Consider the following 21,613-nt stretch of genomic DNA (forward strand, 5'->3'; position numbering starts at 1 on the left):
TATCACCCTGGTTTGTTATTTGACCTACCTGTCAGGGTCACTGAGGTCAAAGTTAAAAATATATATTCACCATTGTCATGGAGTGGCACGTTTCTTCACTATCATTTTCACCTAGACTCTACAAGCTTGGAACCACAAGTCTCGGATTCACCACTTGGCCAGGGCCGGCTCTGAACTGGTCACAGATGCATGTATAAATTATGAGAGGCCTACATACTGTAGCACTTTCTGTAACTGTCTACTAAAAATACTTACGGTGAGCACAATGGCCCCTGGCCGTTTCATTTTTTGTTATGCAACAAACATTGTGTTGGCATTGCGTACAATGTAGATGTACCTTTGTTGGTGCTATCGTTCCCATAGGTTGTGATGTGTCTCATTGCGGGCATAATACACGGTGGATTGAGAATGTTTAACATGTCAATTCTTTGGCCAGTCACCAACACGGAGGCAATGGGTCATATGAATAACAAGAGGCCCAAGGGCCTGGCGCTCAGCTGAGTAAGCAGATACAATTCATAGTTTAGCAGTTTTACTGATATTTTTAGATAGATTTGGCAAGGACTATATATAGTTACAATAACCATGGATGCTTCAATTTGTCAACTGTGAAAGATGTAAGTGACATCACATGAAGTAATGCAGTGCGAGTGCGACATTTCCAATAGAGCCAGGATCTATGTCACAGTGACACACAGACAGGATTGGTTTTCCTTCTGGTATCAAAATTGATGTCCTCATACTAGTATGTCCTGAAAAGGTATTTGGACACTTACATGATCATTGTACCGTTGAGCTTGGGTCTGGTGCAATACCAACTTGAAATGGGGGGGGGGGGGTTAGTGGATTTAGCAAAGTGTTTGGGATGCCCTGTATGTGAAGAAGTAAGATAAAGAGGTGCTTAAGAAAATTAACTTTATTGTTAAAAGATTGACCTGACCTGCAGGTGATTGGAATTTAACAAAGGCTGATTGCAATCATGGAGTAAATTATATAAGAATCACTGATTTGGCAAAGATTATTACATTTACAAGACGTCAAGATGGAAAGTAATTGTACAGTGTTTGCCAAATCTGGACCTACTTTCCGTCAATGCTGAATACGTCGTTGAGAGCTCTCGAACTATCATTCCATGCAAAAAATGGCAATGACAACACCACTAATAACTTCAAATTATTTTCCGCTTATGATAACACAACACGCATCTTCATGATCATGTTCTTTCTCAAACTAACTGAATGACCTAATCGCCTTGGACGCACAACCACATATCAATCCGCCCCGACGATCGACACATCCATTCGATTCGATAACACTCGATACAGTTTGATAAATAAACAAAGTTGTCGTGCTTTTAGCTGTCAACATCAATGGCTATAATATACTCCTGCAGAATAGTAGAACTAATAGAACTAATTTCCGAAGTTTCCAATAGTTTGAACACAACTCAGAACATCACCCATCAGCCAAGGAGGATACCGCGGTGACGTCACATCACGTGATCACGACCCATATTACTGATCGCTATGGCCAATCAGATTCAGTCTACTGACAGCACCAGCACTAAACACATCTCCACGTCTCACTGTCTGGTGCGCTCCTGTACACAAATACACCAATAGACATGAAATATTGCAATACCTTGTATTCGCGCGATTCACAATTCCCACAATGCACCGCGCCGTGGGGGAGATCCGGTTGCGAATGTAAACAAAACAATGCATTGAAGTAAGTCGAATCCCGATGAATATTCTTATTTTAAGGTCGTGATTACGTCAATAATGTGTTAGATTGCAGGCTTAGTTAAGCCACATCATACCGGTCATCAAACTTCACCTGAACTTAGCAAAAATGCACCGAAGAGCGAGTATTTTTCATGCAAACGCATGAACGCGAACTCATGCATGCAAAATGCATGCAGTGTATCGGTACAGTACACGGTGACGATATACATGATGTATACGGTATGTTGTTAGGCGTTAGCGTGTGTAATGTACAGTGCAATGTACATGCCCAGGGCTAAACACCCCTTTATTTGGCCATTGAATATCGTGATATCTACTAAAACTGGTAGACTATCTTCACTGACTTCAGGTTATCATCGAGCCTGCCCTCTTCTAATAGCAGACAACGCCTATACATGTACATCATGATCTCATGATCATCACTGAATCAATCATGATCTTATGTTGTGGTGGGTGTGGTCTAAAGACTCTTTAAAAGCAGTTTGCTGACATTATGCCTATATTAATAGCTCATCATGAGTTGGGAGAAATTTTTGTTTTTTTTTTCAATGTCAAATTCGTCCACATCTTCCCCTTAAGCCTAGGCTAGGGCCTACCGATAGTGAAAAACCAAGTAATTATAGGTCATAACTGGTCCATATATGGTATTGGTCATTGGGAATTGGGTGTCCCTGCTGATAGCTGATGATAGACCAAGACTGAGGCCTGCCTTGATTTATTTTTCATTTTTATTGATATCTTATCCCCTTTTTCAGAATGCCGAAAGCCACCAAGGAAAAACGAAATCCTGGCCCATCCACCTACCTAGACGTTTCAAGATTGCCGTTAAAGGAACTTAACAATTTGTGCAACGCTAATAACATCAACATCAACTAGTATTGGGCAATTCGCCTAACAGCAAATTGCAGACCATATCCCTGGTGAAAGTATTTTGTCATGTTGAGAAATTAGGTTTGCACCAGGATATAACCAGATAAATCAGAGGCAAATAACCCTGAATAACCAGCTGAATTAGGTTGTGACAGTAGGTGCATCATAAATACTAGAAATAGCGATGGTTCTGGGACTGCAACAACTCAGCATATGGATGGTCAGAATCCAGCAGACAACAAGCAAATGTAATCTGAATCTCAACATCTTTCGTATCTTTTGACTAGTTTTCTGGTCGAGTGAGGGAAACCAGTTGGCCATCTGATATGGCTGGTGGGGATGAAAGCTCCCAATGTTGGGACGACCAATAAATGAGAGTTGAACATTGAATTCCTTTGAAGTGTAGGTTGTGACGAGTCAGGCCAGTTTGTGCATGATTACAACATAGGGGTAACTGGTTATTCCCTCACAATCTACACTAAAAAAGGATTGTTGCAGTCTTGATCTTTCAATTAATTCCTTTGGTATGGTGCAACAAACCAGTCCAGTAGATATATACATGGTCATAGCATACGGCATCGAGACAACCAGTATGCAAGGTCACGGCCAGGCCCAAGGGGTATGACCGATCAGTACTAAGAGTAAAAACGTAACATGCAATAATATCTTTTTAAACTAACTGCCACATTACGTTTATTTATTCAGTCTTTTTGAAGTAAAAGTATTACAGTGAAAAAGAACGAAATACGGCTGATTCAGCACTGCACCGATGTCAAGGTTAAGACGGTTATACGACTTTGCCGCATCAGCTCCTCGTGGTCAAGCCTCCTATATCCGTGACTAATGCGGTCGCAGAACAGAACAGATGCTGATCATCCCCGTCAGGCTGTAAAACAGAGCGAGGAAATATTTTAACTTCACCAGAAGTTTTATCATTCATTATTCAGACCAACAGACACTGTTACCTGCTAATAGTCTATGAATTTCATTGTCATAATTCAGAACAAACACTTATCACCTTTGCTCAGAAGGTGTGTACATTCGTGTGTCCATTTACACTGCACGTGTATACATGCTTTACTGTACATTTCTACAGGAGTGAGCAGGATGTACAGAAAAACGATCTCCAAAACTGTTGCTTTCAGCACTCGCGACACGTTAAGCGAGGTTTCAGCAATTATTTTCAGTGAAGGTATATATCATGTGTAGAGTCTGGGTGATTTTGAGACATTCTTAGGTGTTTAAGGCGCACAGTTTGATGAAACTTGCCCGAATTCGTAACTTTTTTGATGAATGTATATCCGCCATTGCGGGGATCTGGAAACTTTTGGATGACAAGTTTGCCTCAAAAGATGGACGTGCTCCCTATAATCACCCAAACTAACAGCGAATATATATTCTTAAGATCCTTTTCTTGACCTCTGATGAGTTAATTTTGTCTGATGCAGTGTTTCAACACAAATTTGAGGGCGATTACAATCACGAAAAATTCACACTCACCCAGTCCAGAATGCGTAGACGAAATGTCTGTTGGCTCTTCCATGTAGCGGGTATCCTCCCACCTGTTCAGGTCGGGACAGATCAACGTTGAGCAACTTGCCGAATCGGTAAAAACGCGGGAGGCAGTGCTATTACCGGAACGGTTCAGAACCGGCGATTTTCATCAAAAATCACCCGAAAACTAAAAAAGTAAGCAACGGCTGCAAAAATAAAGTACACGTTGTTCGTTAGCAGGTTATGAAACGTAACCTAACCAAATTTCAGGTCGTTCCGTGCGGCAGTTTCGGAGATACGTGTCGAAAACTACATCCCTCGGGTCCTGGCGATCGGCTCAGTAAAACAATAGACCATATCGACGGAGTTGTGGATATGGTCTAAATATGGCAAGAAAGCAAAAATTAACATCCTTTCAAATAAACTTTCTATCACAACCACAGGAAAAAAAAATGAACCTGCAGTTCCACACTTGGACAACCACAATTTATCTAAAGAACAGCTGAATGAATTCCAGACCCTTACTCCTGCCCACCTGGCAACTTTGAAGGAATGGACAAAAGATCTCGAAAAAATTCCTGATGTGGATGAATCTATTGTCAAAAAGTACTTGTGCCAGACTAGGGTCATTGGTCTATCAGAAGAACGAATGTATAAATTAACTAGACCCTATCAGTTGAAAGACTTTGTACATTCAATGCTCATTCATACCAGTCCAGCTCCTGGCACATCTGACATGTCTGAGAATACATTTATAGCTGTGCAGGCTCAGTGTAACGCATCACAAAGTTCATCCAGTGACGACGTGAAGGTGGTGTTCGCCATACTGGATTCATTAACTGGCCAGCCTCATGGAGGGTATTGTACATGCACTGTTGGGTAAGTCAAGTAAATACATAACTGGGCTGTCACATAAAGCATTTCTTCAATTTATCTTCTTTGTTTTGGTTGCACAGCAGATTGAATTTTGTGGAATTCAAGCAGATTGAATTTTGTGGAATTCAAGGTTCCAGTGCAAGTGCAAAGTCAAGTGTTACATACATCACATGTCTGTTGTACCAGTACATAATTTCCAGTGCGATGACTGTCCAAGTAGTAAACTACATTTATGACTCAATAACGAATCAACCAATGTTTTCTTTATTCCAGCTTCTGTCAGTCATGTGGCCACATAGGTGCAGTACTTTTCCAGTTAGCAGATCTAGTGGCATCAGGGTTTACACAGCTTCCCAATGATCCATCATGTACAGACAAACTTTGCCAGTGGACCAATCCCAAAGGTATGTAAGGTGTGGTGATTTTTTTTAGTGGGCTCAAAGTTAGCTTTTTGCGTAAGAACACAAATTCCACTTTCCATAAACTGTACATTTTTCTTGTGCAACCTAAAAATCAGTAAGTTTTAGGAGCACAGTGTGAAAATTTGGTTACATGTGCACAGTGAGCTGCCAAATTAGTCTCAATTTATGTCACTCATTCATCTGCCTAAGGCATGGCATTGGCAGTTAGTGGTCAGGATTTCCTATCAATGGTCCTGTCATCATGCTACATGAGAAGAATGATAATTTGTAAACTGTTGTCTAAATACACACATCATGTATCGTAGTTGTTGGATTAATTCAATATTTCAGTGGTACCCAAACTGGCAGTTTATTCATTTTCTTACTTCTTGCCACCAATCATATCATTTCAGGTTCAAATGTGCCTCCAAAACGTTTGGATGACATCAGGGTGAAGAAGAAGGCAATCACCACTCAACGCAGAACACTTGACGAATACGGGGCTAATGTTTTGCCATCAATGGTATCCAAGCAGCCTAGCTCTCAGTTGATCCTCAAGCTCAGGGACAATCTTTACCAAGCAACGCAACACCTTGGACAGCATGTTCCTACACCACCACCTCTTACTGTACTCCCAGACAAAGCAGATGCTCTTGATCCTGCTATACTTCCAGCAAGGGTAGAAACTGTAAAAACAAAACCTTTGCCAATTGCATTACACCAGGGTTTAAATTTTTCTTTTTCTGACGATGCACGCGCTGAAATTGAAGACATCACGAAGGGACAGAGTAATAATGTTGAATGGTTTAAACAGAAGATGGGTAGCCTTGGTGGCAGTATAGCTGGACAAGTCTTGCGCCATGAAAGAGGGGCTAAAATATCCACTGAGCGTCTTGTGAACCAAGTTATGGGCTACAGGTATCTTCAAATGACAAAACCAAAAATGGCTAACAAAGCTAGTCTCAAATATGGCATTGCTTCAGAGCCAAAGGCCAGATTAAGGTACACAAAGCATGCAAAACCCCAACACAGAGATTTCACTGTGCACGAGTCAGGGCTTGTTGTTCATCCAACAAAGTATTATATAAGGGCCAGCCCCGATGGTATTGTATCTTGTTCATGTCATTCAAGGAAACTCCTTGAAATAAAGTGTCCATCCTCAGTCAAAGACCTGGACATAGCAACAGTGCTCGGGGAAAATAAGTTGAAATATCTTGTCAAGAATGAAAATGGCACTACTGAATTAAAACAACACTCTTCAGATGGCTATTATGCTCAAGTTCAGACTGGAATGGCTGTCACAGGAACAGAAGCTTGTGACTTTGTAGTTTACACAAAGTGTGACATGCTTGTTATTACGGTGCCTTTTGACACGAAGTATTGGGATGATGAGCTTGAACCAGCATTAACTAAGTTTTTCACAAAATACATTGTTCCGTTGATTGACAGGCAGGGCAGTGTTGATGAAGAATAAGCTAGACTGGAGTGTTAGTTGGCAATCTACTACTTCGGTTAGGCACTCAAAAACAGGTGTTATTGAATGGTCAGGCGCTGAAGATCAGCAAGTTAACTATTTCTTAAAGGGACACTTATGCCATGCTTTTGAATGGGACAGATTTGAAATCGAACCAGCTGTCAATATTTACAGATTTCAAATTTGGTGTGGGAATTGTAGATTTCTAGTCATAATAATCTTTGTTGTCAATTACTTTCTGAATTCCTGTAATGAATGGGATCACAGATATCTAGTCATAAAATTTCTATGTACCAGATTTGTTGCGGTGAGATTTGTTGTTTTGGTCAGTGTTCACAATTAACACTCGTATGTGTGGGAATTGTAGATTTCTAGTCATGATAATCTTTGTTGTTGTCACTTTCTGTATTCCAGTTCATAGATGATTGGGATCACAGATATCTAGTCATAAAATTTCTATATGTACCAGATTTGTTGTGGTGAGATTTTGTTGTTTTGGTCAGTGTTCACAATTTACACTTGTATGTGTCTGAGTGACAAATATTCATGTGTCTGAGTGATTTATTCATTCTATTTAGAAAAATGAATAAAATCAGATTTTTAAAATGATACTACATGTAGTTATAATATTAGCTTTTGGTGTAATACATTTTGCTTCATCCTCAAGACCTTGTCCTCTCAGTAGAGCTACGTACATGTGGCGCCTCATAAAGGAAGATGTCTGAATGTAGCTGATTGATACTAGTACATAATAATGTTGCCTCAAGAGCATGTGAGCAACTGCTCATAATTGGCTCTATAGACGAGGGCAAAGTGGCCCAGTAAATGGAAAACAGAGTCTGTGGAGGAAACCTGTGCAGACGGAGTCGCCCACCCCACTGCGTGAAGTCACAACCTTGATAGGATTCCAACTCAGGACGGAACTCGAGGTGGCAGGCACATGTTACCATTGTGCCACTCCACCTGCTGATTCATATCGGGGTATCCTATCCCGTCATTACTAGCTATCCTGGCCCGGCATACTGTGCCAGCCCTGTCTGTCATACTGGGCTATCCTTGCCTGTCATACTGGGCAGGGGAATGTCCAGGATTACACCCATGTCTGGAAAAGGCGACAGATCATCCATTGGCTGTGCTGGAAGAGATTTAATGTACACTCTCCCGTCATAAATCACCTCCGGTCACTATTTAGGCATGGGGACTTCTGGCTTTTTGGAAAACCTAGTACTACTGTAGATAAGAACAAAGAAAAAGGTACTTGTATTTTATCACAATTTTTTTTGGAGACAGGAGATCATATCGACACTAGTACAGCAATAGTATTGCAGTCCAGGAATTAATACAGAACCAGACAGATGCAAAGACATGTAGTGTAAGGGACAAAGGCGAGGTCATACATTTTGTCAGATGGCCTGCAATATGCCCACAGTCCAGGAGGCATTATGAAAAGGCACGATTTCTTCAGGTTGTCCATGTCATGCCTGTGTAGGCCTTTTAAATGATCACAACTTATGAATGATTGGCAGTTGGAAGTTACTTAGGTATGCACATACAATGAAATACTGATTTATAACATCCTTCATGGAAAGTTTAACAGTCGAATCCCAAATGTGGTAAGTGCGAATCCTTTGTATAATGCGCTCAACATGGATTCGAACTTCTGCAATCTTGGCAGACCCTATACACTCAGCTTGGGACATCTGTGACCTACTACGGCCTTTAAAGTTTGGAATGATTAGTTCAACACCTAAATCATTCAATTCCTTGTTGAGAGTAAATCCTCTATCTGCCATTACTTTGCTACCAGGCTGTAAACCATCTAAAAGTTCCTAACTGGACATGGTGATGTGATTGTCAGTAGCTCTACCACCATGGAATTCAGAAACATAGTTGATTGTTAGATTTGGAGAGAGACCAACAAGAAATTTGACAGTGTCTCTTGCCTTGTAATTGCTGTATGTTTCCTTCCTTGCCTGTAAAGTACTTGACCTCTCCAAGATGAGTTCTGTGCAGTCTAAAACAATCCTCAAAGAAGATATGTTTCTGAAACACTCGGGCATATTTTCAACATCAGCATCAGATTTCATCTCAAACAATGTTTTCAATTCTTGAGCAAGAAAATTTACCCATGTGGACATGCTCTTTGATATGTATGACTCACTTACACCAAATGTTAAAGCCATATCCTTGTTTAATTTCCCAGTTTTCAGTTTAACAAGAACAAGGAAAAACTCTTCCTTGAATGAAAGCTTCCTTTCTTTTCCAGGTTTTGAACTTTTTGTTTCACTAAAATGTTTATACTGTTCGGTTCTTGAACCATTCCAGTATTTCAACTGTCCACTTGACCTTTTTTCCAAGTAGTCTGATAAACTAATGAAGACAGCATAATTGGGCATATTAGTCCAAAACCTGAAGTCTTCATCTTTGTCCCTTATATTGTCCAAACTCAGAACTCTTCTTTTCAGTATGGCGTTTTCCTCTTCCAGCCTTATAATGTTTTGTTGCAACTCAATGTAATCTAAGGGGTACACTGTTTCATCAACTCTCGTGTGAATGTAGTCATGATCAGTTGTATTCCACACTGATTTGAGTTGTCTTCTTCATCTGACTTTACCTTAGGCATACTACATGTACTGGTATTAAGTCTCTTTCTCGGTGTACTGTGGAAGTCAAGAGGGGATATGGAACCTGCTTTAGCTGATGACTTGGTTGTTCTGGCATTTGGTGATGGTTTGGATGGAAACAGGGAGGGGATGTAGCCTGATGTCCCCGGGGTGTAGGTGCGCTTTCCTGAAAAATATAACAGTACACTGTAGTCTGTATATATACTAGTAAACATTTCAAAATACTTTACTGATAGGCTCATGAGTCATGTAATGTTAATGACCATAACAAATCAAGTCTGTCCAGAAATCGATTGCATGATTGCATGGCTAGGACCTGGCTGGCAGACAAATTCAATGGGCCTGGTGGACGGTCGGTACTGAGACTCGTAGAGGTTACTTTCTTGTACTATGTGTCAGTGCCATGATGACCTGATGATATCAATTCTAACTAGGATGAAATCCACACACAGCAGACTCACCATCCGGGAAATGATCGGAACAAACTCGATCCCAAGCGCTGGCCACCCGATCATGATTGGACCGCCGCCTGGGGATGGCTTTCAGCCACTTCGTCCGCAGCAACGGATCGGCCAGCAACCTGAAATAACTTCTTTGGACACCGAGACTCCTGTCCACTCCAGCCCTGCTGTTACAGTCATCAACACAGCAAAGGTGTCCTGCAGAATTCGGTCTTTTTGACCGTACGATGAGGTCTTTTTTGGTTGATTCTGCCATGTTTGTTTTCATTCTCAGCACCGGATCTCCCCCGCCTGCGGTGCATTTCGGGTAGTGGGAACAAGGCGAATGGATTCTTCCTGTTTAAAATAAAACGAAGTGACTATTGACACGACCGGCGTGTCACGACCGTCGTGTCTGCAGCGCCATAATCTGTAAGAGCATTACCCAACCGTCGTGTCTGCAGCGCCATAATCTGTAAGAGCATTACCCGACCGTCGTGTCTGCAGCGCCATAATCTGTAAGAGCATTACCCGACCGTGACGTCACCGGTTTGCCAAGCGCGTGTCTCCCAACAAGCGGTCACTGTTTAGCCTTACCCGACCCCACGTGATCAGTAGAAGAAACAACATGGCGGGAGACGACGTTATGGAGCCGCTGTCTCTCGGCCAAAAATTCAGCCATTTCGCGGCTTTTGAAGAATATCTGAATAAATTCGAGCGGGAAACATTTGCAAAATTTGTTATAGCAGACTCGAGGACAGTTGAGAAAGCAAATAATGGGGTTGTAGACGTAAAAAACTACTACAAAGATTCATTCAAGTATAGCCGTGTACGGTTCAAGTGCAAGCATGGCGGCGCTCACACAACGAAGAGCACTGGGGATCGTTATAAGCAGAGGTTTGTATGTTTAGTTTGTGCATTCATGCTCGCCATCTAGGCATGCTAGGGCCAGTTGTGGCTTAGGCCTAGGCCTCCTACTAGTATAGGCTAGGCCTGCCGTGCCATGTATAAATATGCCTGTACATTCAATAGGCCTACATGTACCATGTGCACACAAAATGCACTAGGCTACTATACATACAGGCTACACTACACTGCACACAGTCACAGCACTGCACGTGACATGCACCACCAGTGATGGTCAGAAGTGCATGTTGTGTGCATATGACTAGCACTCACTCACTCACTAGTCACAGCACTCACTGCACATGCACCACCATTGATGGTCAGAAGTAAGTGCATGTGGTGTGCATATGTAGGCCTAGGCCTATTATTGATGAATGTAGCCTAGGTGTGGCTTAGGCCTACATCCACCCAACATGCACTATATGGCCTACACTACAGTGCACACAGCACGTACTGCGCACGTGCACTACTATAGTAGGCCCTAATGGTCAAAACGGCCGCTGGCACTGGCATGGTCATCATGCCACACGATGGAGTTAATGTGTAGCCAGTAGCCTAGCCTACCATCTGCAGTCATCCCATTCCGTAATGTGGCACTGGTGTGCGGCTAAAAGTGCGAAGGCCTTAGGGTAGTATTGGTGGTCTAAAATTTACAACCCCAGATTGAACGTGACTGTGTCATCATAACCTAGATCCTGTTCTGTAGGTAGGTGTGGTATACCGATTAGCTAGACGAAGTATGCCGAGTGGGCAGCCATTGTGTAGTGAGAGCTCGGAAATAAAATCATTCGTTTCATGTGTTACTACATTCGATTTCCTGAGTTATGATTAGCGAAGATGCTAAAACTGGCGACGAGGACTTTGGGACCCTGCTGGGTAATAGTTGAAGTGCTGCAATACGTTTAGAAAGTTAGATAGACCGGCGGTTTTCTCCGGTGGGCTGCTGCGTACTACATACATGCTACTGACTGTATATGCTGTGCATACTCTACTAGGACACTGTTCGTTTACGTACTGCTGCTGTACTTGCTGTACTGCTTACGATGGCTGCTGCGAGTGCCCTAATCGGGTCAGTTGGACCTTATAACGAAACCGAGGACTTTGAAACGTATTTGGAACGGGTGAATTTGTTCTTTGATGCCAATGCTGTGGCAAATGAGAAAAAGGTTGCGGCGTTGCTGACTCTTATTGGCCCTAAACCATATGCTGTTTTACGCTCTCTGGTGGCCCCAGATAACCCTAAGGACAAAACATTTGCCCAAAATGTTAACTCGCTGAAGGCACACTACTGTCCAAAGCCGTTGGCGATAGTGGAGAGGTTTCGCTTCATGAAACGATTACAAGCAGAAGGCGAGTCGATTAAATCGTATAAGGCAGAGTTACAACGCCTTAGCACGCACTGTGCATTCGGAGGGTCATTGCATGAAAGGCTGAGAGACCAGTTTGTGGTTGGTCTTAAAAATGAGTCGATACAGAGGAAGCTACTGACTGAACGAGACTTGTCATTTGCGAGAGCTGTTGAAATTGCTCTGGCAACAGAAACGGCATCGAAAGATGCTAAAGAGTTATCTAAAGCTAGTAGTGCATCTAGTAGTGGTACTGGTAATTCTGTACAATTTGTGAAGAAACAAAGTCAACGCAAACACGGTGGAAGTGCCGCTAGTGCTAATAGTAAAACTGATACCAAGTATCAAGGTCGTTCCACTTACTGTTTCCGGTGTGGTGACAAGTCACATAAAGCGGACCGATGTGCACATAAGAACACAGAATGCAATTTTTGTGGAAAGCGCGGACATTTGCGAAAAGTTTGCCTGACTGAGAAAAAGGGTAAACCACCTCCGGCTCAGCCAAAGCCGACCGGTAAGGGGGTCCATCTGGTGGACTCTGCAGAAACTCATGCAGATGAGGGATATGAACTGTTTGATTTGTATCATATGAAAACTACAGGGAGTGCGTCCGCATTTGTTACGAAGATGACCGTTAACGATCGTCAGTTGTCGATGGAAATCGACACTGGAGCCGCTGTTACATTGATGAGTGAGAAAACATTTGTCAAGGAGTTTGGGAACATTGCATGTTTAAAACCGTCAAGGTGTAGGTTGCGCACTTACACGGGCGAACCGCTGCCAGCTATAGGTAGGCTTGATGTGAAAGTCTCATATCAAGGAACATGTTATGATTTACCATTACTAGTCGTTAGGGGTGATGGTCCAACGTTACTAGGCCGTGATTGGCTGTCTGTGATTCGTTTAGACTGGAAACAAGTGTACCGTGCTGATTCAGAACAGGAGGATGGTGTGCATAGGATTACTTTGGATTCAGTACTAAGTAAATACCCTGACATAGGAGACGGTCAGCTTGGCAAGGTCAAGGGCGTCAAGGGCAAGTTTTACATTGATCCTGACGTTAAACCAAAATTCTTTAAACCGCGTAGTGTAGCTTATGCGATTACAGATAAAGTTGAGACGGAGATTGATCGTTTGCGTTCCGAGAGTATACTGACTCCGGTCAAATTTGCTGACTGGGCGGCACCCATTGTTCCTGTTATGAAAGCGGATAAGAAAACTGTCCGAATCTGTGGTGACTTTAAACTTACGGTGAACAAAGCTGCGAGGGTAGAGAAATACCCAATGCCAAAGGTCGAAGACCTGTACGCTAAGTTGGCTGGGGGCAAAAAGTTTACTAAGCTTGATCTTAAGAATGCGTACCTACAGATTGAGTTAGAGGAAGAGTCGAAAAAGTACACTACAATAAATACCTCAAAGGGTTTGTTTCAATACAACCGCCTACCGTTTGGGGTTAGTTCCGCTCCCGCCATTTTTCAAAGGATCATAGATTCCATTCTCAGTGGTCTCCCCTACGTCGTTGCGAGGATGGACGATGTGCTAATTTCAGGTGCATCTGATGAGGAGCATCTGGAAATTCTGGATGAGGTGCTGCGCCGACTCCATGAAGCAGGGATTAAGCTTAACATGGAGAAATGCAAATTTCTGGCGGATAGCGTCATTTACCTTGGGTACAAGATTGATGCAGAGGGTATCCACCCGGTCGAGGAGAAGGTTCGTGCAATAGCTCAAGCTCCAACACCGATGGACGTTAAGGAGTTACGGTCTTACTTAGGTTGTTTGAACTATTATGCAAAGTTCTTACCGAACTTATCGATGGTTTTGGCTCCGCTGCATGAACTGCTTGTGAAAAATGTGCCTTTTCACTGGGGTTCTGAGCAGGAGTCAGCGTTTAGGCAATCTAAGGACTTACTACAGTCTTCACAGGTCCTGGTCCACTACGATCCGACCAAAGACATTGTACTGTCATGTGATGCCTCGCCAAAAGGTATCGGAGCTGTGGTTTCTCACCGTTTTGAAAATGGTGACGAGCGTCCCATTTGTTTTGCTTCGAGGACACTCACATCTGCTGAGCGTAACTATTCTCAGTTGGAGAAAGAAGCGTTATCGATTGTGTGGGGGGTGAAAAAGTTTCATTCCTATTTATACGGACATGAGTTTGTTATTTACAATGACCATAAGCCGCTAGAATCTTTACTTAGTGAGAACAAGCCTGTTCCACCTTTGGCTTCTGCGAGAATTCAACGTTGGGCTCTAACTCTTGGTGCGTATCAGTATGTTTTAAAGTACAAACCGGGTTCACAAATGTGTGCTGCTGATGCCATGAGTAGATTGCCGTTGTCTGATTCTGCTATCGAAGTGCCGTTGCCTGCTGAAACTATTGGTCTTCTGGAGTTTATGGACACTTCACCGATTGACGTTGAGCTGATCAAGTATCTCACAGGTCGCGATCCAGTGTTGTCTCGGGTGCGTCGATTTGTTAGTGCTGGTTGGCCGGAAAAAGTGGAGGAGGAACTTCGTCCATACTTCACTAGGAAATTGGAACTGTCGGTGGAGGGCGGCTGTATTCTTTGGGGAGCACGTGTTATAGTCCCGAAAGCCGCCAGAAATCGAGTACTTGGAGTGATTCATGAAGCACATCCGGGTATCGTGCGCATGAAAACCTTTGCTCGCCATTATGTTTGGTGGCCATGCTTGGATAAAGACTTGGAAGACAAAGTGAAACATTGTGAAGCGTGTCAGGTTAGGCGACATGCACCTGCTAAGGCATTACTTCATCCATGGGAATATCCTTCCAGGCCATGGTCCCGTCTGCATATTGACTATGCAGGGCCATATAAGGGAAAGATGCTCTTGATAATCGTTGATGCGTATACTAAGTGGATTGAGGTACATGTCATGAACTCAAGTACTGCTGAACTGACTGTGGAGAAACTGCGTACAACATTTGCTATGTTTGGTATTCCAGATACCATTGTCAGTGATAACGGGACTAACTTTGTTAGTGAAGTGTTTCAGACTTTCATGAGTAGGAATGGGGTGAAACATATCAAAGTTGCGCCTAAACATCCAGCGTCAAACGGGTTAGCGGAAAGAGCCGTTCAATCTGTCAAGGAAGGTATCGATAAGTTAGTGTCAGGCTCCATTGAGACAAAAATGGCACGATTCTTGTTTAAATACCGCAGTACTCCGCATGCTACTACTGGTAGAACACCAGCGGAGATGATGTTCAACCGTCAAATTAAAACTCATCTGGATTTACTACATCCGGATGTACGTGCTACTGTTGGAGAGAAACAGGGTAAACAGAAACTGTACCACGACACTCATGCCAAGAAGCGCAATTTCGAAGTGGGTGATAAGGTCTATGTAACCAACTTCAGTAGTGGTCCTTGTTGGCTTAAGGGGGTAATCACTGAAAGGACTGGACCACTATCCTTTGTTGTGGAACTAGTAGATGGTCGCATGGTTCGCAGACATGTTGATCACATCCGCAAGCGTTATGTGCAGGAGCAAGTTGACATTGGTCCTGAACTTCCTACTGTAGGCCTACCAGCCACTGGGGCTGAATGTGACGCTAATATTGTTCCACAGCCAAGTGTGCCTGTAGTTTCTGAGGTTCCTAATGTTACTTCTAGTTCACTTAACACTCCGGTGCAAGACAGTGCTCCACCCGTTGCGGAGGACAAAAGTTCAGGTGGAAATGTTGAAAGTGCTAAGGGTGTTACACCGCTATCACCAGTGGTGACACAACCACCGGGACCAATTCGTCGTTCCCAACGTGTTCACAAAGCACCAGAGCGTTTAGATTTGTAATCAGATTGTCACTAGGCACTATATTGTTTGCCTAAGAGTAGACTGTGTTAAGACATTGTGTTCAGGTCATAAGTTTACAATTCTGAGTTAGTTAAGTTCGTTCGAAGTTGTCTCCGCAAATTTTCGTCCCACTATCATAGCACAGATATTTGCTTAAGTGGTTGTTTTGGAACCTACATGTAAGTGGTTCTGTGATTTTTTGTTTTCAGAGGTTTTAGTTACCGTGTTTCACAACCAAATTTGCAGTAATTATTGGCAAGGTGTTATGTGCGGTTAATATACTAAAATATTGTCTTGTGGTGCGGAATCCTCCCAGTTGGACTGTTCGGAAACTTAAGGGGGAGGAGATGTGGTATACCGATTAGCTAGACGAAGTATGCCGAGTGGGCAGCCATTGTGTAGTGAGAGCTCGGAAATAAAATCATTCGTTTCATGTGTTACTACATTCGATTTCCTGAGTTATGATTAGCGAAGATGCTAAAGTAGGCCAAAATTGCCTGCCCTGTGCGAGATTTCGATTGTTGACGGATGACAATTTTGGTATGAAAAAGCTTGTTGGTAACCGACTAGTTGATTCAAAAGGTTTTCCCTTCTGACTCATTTCAGGACATACAGAAAACAGTGCCCTTGTCAATTCCTACTGACTGCAGATCGGAAAAATGACTGCCTCGTAATCAGCCAAGCCACACTCGATCATAACCACCCGTTGGAGCAGGATACGTTTGTGTCATATCCAGATGTACGTCGACTGGAAAAGAAAGAGGAGGAATTGGGACGGCTTATGTTGAACTTGTCCGTTCCGCCGAAGATGTACAGGGACATGATGACCAAGGTTTCGGGGAAGATGTTGAAGCCGTCTGATATCAACAATCTAAAGACACGCCTGAAGAAAGAAGCAACGAAGGGAGCTTCAGATTTGTGCCGGCTGATGGAGGTGCTAGACAAGGTGCTGATAGAAAAGCCTGGGTCATCCGTCCAGTTGACAGTTGATGACGATGGACAGATAACCTGTCTATTTCTTCAGCTGCCATTTATGAAAGAGGCTGTTAGAAAGTTCCCTGAGGTTCTACTGGTCGACGCTACGTACAGGGTCAATTCCACCAAGATGCCTCTTTTTACCCTGATGGTGGAGGATGGGTATGGCTGCAGCATACCTGTTGCGCATTTCTTCGTGGGGAATGAATGTACTGCCAATTTAGATTCCGGGTTTGCTGCATGGAAGGAATCCCTGGGTGAGGAAACATTGCAGAAGAACTGTGTTGTAGTTGTGGACAAGGACTTTACCAAAATCGGTGTAGTGAAAAAATACTATCCAAAATCTCCAATACATCTTTGCCTGTTCCATGTTTTCAAAACCATGAGCAGTGAGACCAAGTCGTACGCTAAAACTGGCAGCAAGAAGAAAAGTGATTTGTTGGTGTTGATTGAAAAGATTGCCTTCGCTACAACTGAGGCTCAGTATGACAAACTGCATAATGAACTACAGAAGATCGCCCCTGCAAAGTTTTTGCAATATTATGCCAAGAACTGGCACAATTGCAGGCAGATGTGGGTTGCAGCCTGGCGAAAAGAGGCAGTGACACTTGGGAATCGCACGACGAACAGGCTAGAGTCATTCCACCAAAAGCTGAAGATGGTCATGAAATCATCGGACTCTATGGCATCCTGCGTGGAACATTTGATCAAGTTCAGTAACTTGAAGGAAGTGGAGATGATGCACAAGAAATCTATTTCAGTGTCTTCAGTGTCATATTGTACCACCGAAATGAATGAAACCACTAGGGCCATCTATGCCAGCTGTACGCCATATGCTGCCAAGCACATTATTGACTCTATTTCCAAAATGAAACTAATGAATGGACGGTATGCTTGTGAACGAGTAGAAGATGGATTTGACATCCGCCATGTAACGAGCAGTGAAGCATTCCACAAGCTGAATTCAGATATGAACTCCTGTTCCTGCACCTTTTCATCAACCATGCTCTTGCCATGTAAGCACATTTTCTTTGTGCGACAACAGCAAGCATGTTCCTCTCCTGTTCTACTGTATTGTGATACCCTCACTGGTGAACGATGGAAGCTACGTTCTCAGATGTTTATGTTTGAAAGTGCCACGCTCCGACCCACAATCAGCACTGTCGCTGTTCTAAAGAAGACGAAGGAAACACGAATCCTGAATTGGAACCAGAAGTATAGTCGCGTGAATGTTATTTGCAAAGACATTGCTAGCGCTATGGCGCAACATGGCCAGAAAGTCTTCGATCAGTATTTGGCTCAATTTGAACGTCTACGGGAGCTTATAGTCCGCGGTAGTTCGCTTTAGGTTGTTGAAGTCGTGCAAGAATCATCAGACTCTGATGATTCTTGCACTTCAACTGCATTCTCAATGTTCACAGACTCTGTGAACGTTGAGAATGCAGTTGAAGTGCAAGAATCATCAGACTCAGTGAACATTGAGAATGCCATGAATGCAGTTGAAGTGAAAGAATCATCAGACTCGGTGAACATTGAGGTAGAAGTAGTGGAAAGAGAAAAGTGTCCTGACCTGCTTGGTGACTCCCCCATGGTTATTGATAGCAAAAACGACTCCTCAACCAACGGTGAACAAATAGCTGATTCTGATCTGAAAGAATACTGTCCTGACGTGCCTGTTGACTCCCCCATGGATACGGTTGATAGCAACAACAACACCTTGCCTGATTTGAACAGGTTTAACGTTGATAGCAACAACAACACCCTGTCTCAGTCTGACTTGCAGAAGTTAAACGTTCTCCTGAGTTGTGAAGCTAAGACAGCTGCCCCATCTTCATTTTCTGAAATACTACAAAATAGACCAGACATTCACCTGCCTGTGAAACTGAAGGTAGGAGGCCGTCCAAAGGGGAGTAAGCAATCTGGAACGCCGAAGACAAAGAAATCTTAGAAGAAACCTGTGGGGCCAAAAAAGAGAAAAGAGACCAAATCTGGGTGTAGGCAGAAGAAGGCTAAAACGGTGAAGAGTAAGACAGGTGCTGAAATGGCTGCAGAAAAAGACAAGATTGAAAAGAGACAGAAGTTCTTAGAAAAGTGTGAGCTGCTTGATACTGGAGTTGTACGCAGTTTGTATGACGAGTGCCTCAAACTTGGGATAAGGTCTGCATTTCGTAGTATTAAGAGTCTCTTGTCGAGCCAGGTTACTGGTGCCTACTCCCTCCTGAATACTACCGACGAGGAAGAAATAATTGAAACAATCCCTTACGTTGCCTGGCAGTTCAAAAAAGAAAAGACTGATGTAGATGTGCTGATGTTGGTTTCTGGTGTTCTTACCAGATCGTTTGAATATGAAATTGACCCATTGGTGATGTTGGAAACGTTGAAAGCAGCCCCAAACCACATGAATAACTATGCCAACTACACAAGGGTAGCTGATGCAGATAAGGGAAAAGACATCAACCTTTATGTCGGCAACAACAGTTTGAAGAGAGATGACCTAAACACACTGAAACCAGAGGCGTGTTTAAATGATCAGGTATGTATTTGATGTACTTGTTGGACTAAGAAATATATGATTTTCATTGATCACATGGAACAAAACTGTATTGGTGTATGCGTGACTACATGTTGTAAATTACATACGGTCCTGAAAAGTGAAGAATGATTTGGTGAAGCAGGACGAGACTTGATTACTAATAATGGCTACCCCTTCCGTAATTTGTTCATGAATTGTTTAACATCAACTGTTTGTTCTTCAATTTTAAGGTCACCCATGCATACCTTGATATCTTGTCGAAGGAAGTGAATACGGAGAAACCAACAGTTCATGTTCTTCCAAGCTTCCTGGCCGTGATGTGGGAGAAGAATGACACATCTTCTTGGTTATATAAGCAGGTACAGATGTAGTGTAGTTTTGTTCATTCTGCTGTATCTAAATACTGTTATTTTACTGGCATGACAATACAATACAAACATACGTACTTTGGCAGAATTGTGACTAAATGTTTGATGAAAGGATGAAAATATTCCCGGGATGCTTTCTGCTTCACATGATTCAAACATGATTTGCAATAATTTTACAGCAAATACATGTATCAGACAGCCCTATGTATCAGACACCCCCAACATGTATCAGACACCCCCAAAATTATGTGGCATTTTGAGTTTTTTATTCTCATTCAGTCATTGCCATTCTTTGTGTATTTTCAGATTCCACTGAGTAAGTTCAAATGGGTTCTTTTGCCCATTTGCACTAATGAACACTGGGTTCTCCTAGTTGCTGATATGGTAAATCATTCCGTTGGTGTGTTGGATTCACTGGATTTGCCTGACAGAAGATTCGAGTTGTACTTAACATCTTGGAGGTGAGTACCTTTCGGGTCTACTTTTGTGTGATGAACTTGCTGCTATTTGCATTTTCATTTGGTATGCATGAAAACTAACTTACAATATTGCACCAAAAGTTCATATCCAGAATGCATTGAAAGTCAGATCCATTAAGTTCACTGTTTCCACTTGCAGGTTATTCATGATTGCACGCGGTGACGACACTGAATGGACTGTGGCAAAGTACATGTGTAGCAAGCAGGATGATAACACAAGTTGTGGGGTGTTTGTCATGATGGTAAGTGATTCCGAGGACAAGCTAATAGTACTTAAGTTAAGATCGAAAACTCTTAGATAACTTTCAGACCATTCAACAAAACATAACAACAAAATCTTCACTCCTGGTTTGTCATGTGTACATGTATGAGTTACATCTAACATGTACATGATGTAGGTCAGTTTTTGTAAAATTTGTAGTGGTGGAAAAGACTTGGGGTATGACATGTATGAGTTGTATATACCCAACAGCAAATATAGTAGTTTGAGAACACTGCAACTGGGGACAAGTGTAAAGTTCCATGGCTTTATACACGTGTTTCTTATAATTGTTTTTGTTTAATTTCAAGAATGCAGAGTCGCTGTTGAAAGGTGTTCCTCCGTTTGTGATGAGGCAGTGGCATTGTGATGGTTACCGAAGATACGCCCTAGGAAAACTACTAAGTCATGCCAAAACGAATGATGAAATCATCTGCGATATGCCATTCTGCAACAAGCCATCAGGAGAGGATATTGCATGGTTGCAATGTGACTACTGCAATCGGTGGTTCCACAATGAATGTGTTGCGTTAGCTGAAACTCCAGCCGTTTACAAGTGCCTTATTTGTATGGTGTACTAGTATGGTGTACTAGAACTCTACTCTAACTACTGCTGATGTTAGGTTTGGGCTTCTGCCACATAATATTGCGTCAAAGCCTAGTGCGGGGGCTCCACCAGTCAAAGCCTAGTGTAGGCTTCATATTTCTTTTAACTCTATACTGCTGATGTTAGTTTTAACTTGTTTTGGGCTTCTGCCACATAATATTGCTCCACCAGTCAAAGCCTAGTGCGGGAGCTCCACCAGTCAAAGCCTAGTGTAGGCTTCATATCTTTTAACTCTAATACTGCTGATGTTAGTTTTAACTTGTTTTGGGCTTCTGCCACATAATATTGCTCCACCAGTCAAAGCCTAGTGCGCGGGGCTCCACCAGTCAAAGCCTAGTGTAGGCTTCATATCTTTTAACTCTATACTGCTGATGTTTGTTTTAACTTGTTTTGGGCTTCT

At 42.7% G+C, this 21,613-nt stretch overlaps 2 protein-coding genes across 2 annotated transcripts in view; one reads left to right on the forward strand and one right to left on the reverse strand.

Annotated features, from left to right (window-relative positions):
* Nucleotides 1-21,613, reverse strand: part of LOC135499960 (uncharacterized) — a 193,232-nt gene that overhangs the window by 28,706 nt on the left and 142,913 nt on the right. The gene's annotated exons all lie outside the window — the stretch shown is intronic.
* Nucleotides 19,009-21,377, forward strand: LOC135499932 (uncharacterized). Its single transcript, XM_064790994.1, has 5 exons — nucleotides 19,009-19,500; nucleotides 19,731-19,867; nucleotides 20,048-20,329; nucleotides 20,487-20,589; nucleotides 20,918-21,377. Exons 1-5 carry the CDS (start codon nucleotides 19,009-19,011, stop codon nucleotides 21,185-21,187), a joined length of 1,284 nt encoding a protein of 427 aa, XP_064647064.1. The 3' UTR covers nucleotides 21,188-21,377.

This window comes from Lineus longissimus, chromosome 15 (assembly GCF_910592395.1).
Source record: "Lineus longissimus chromosome 15, tnLinLong1.2, whole genome shotgun sequence".
Lineage (NCBI taxonomy): Eukaryota > Metazoa > Nemertea > Pilidiophora > Heteronemertea > Lineidae > Lineus > Lineus longissimus.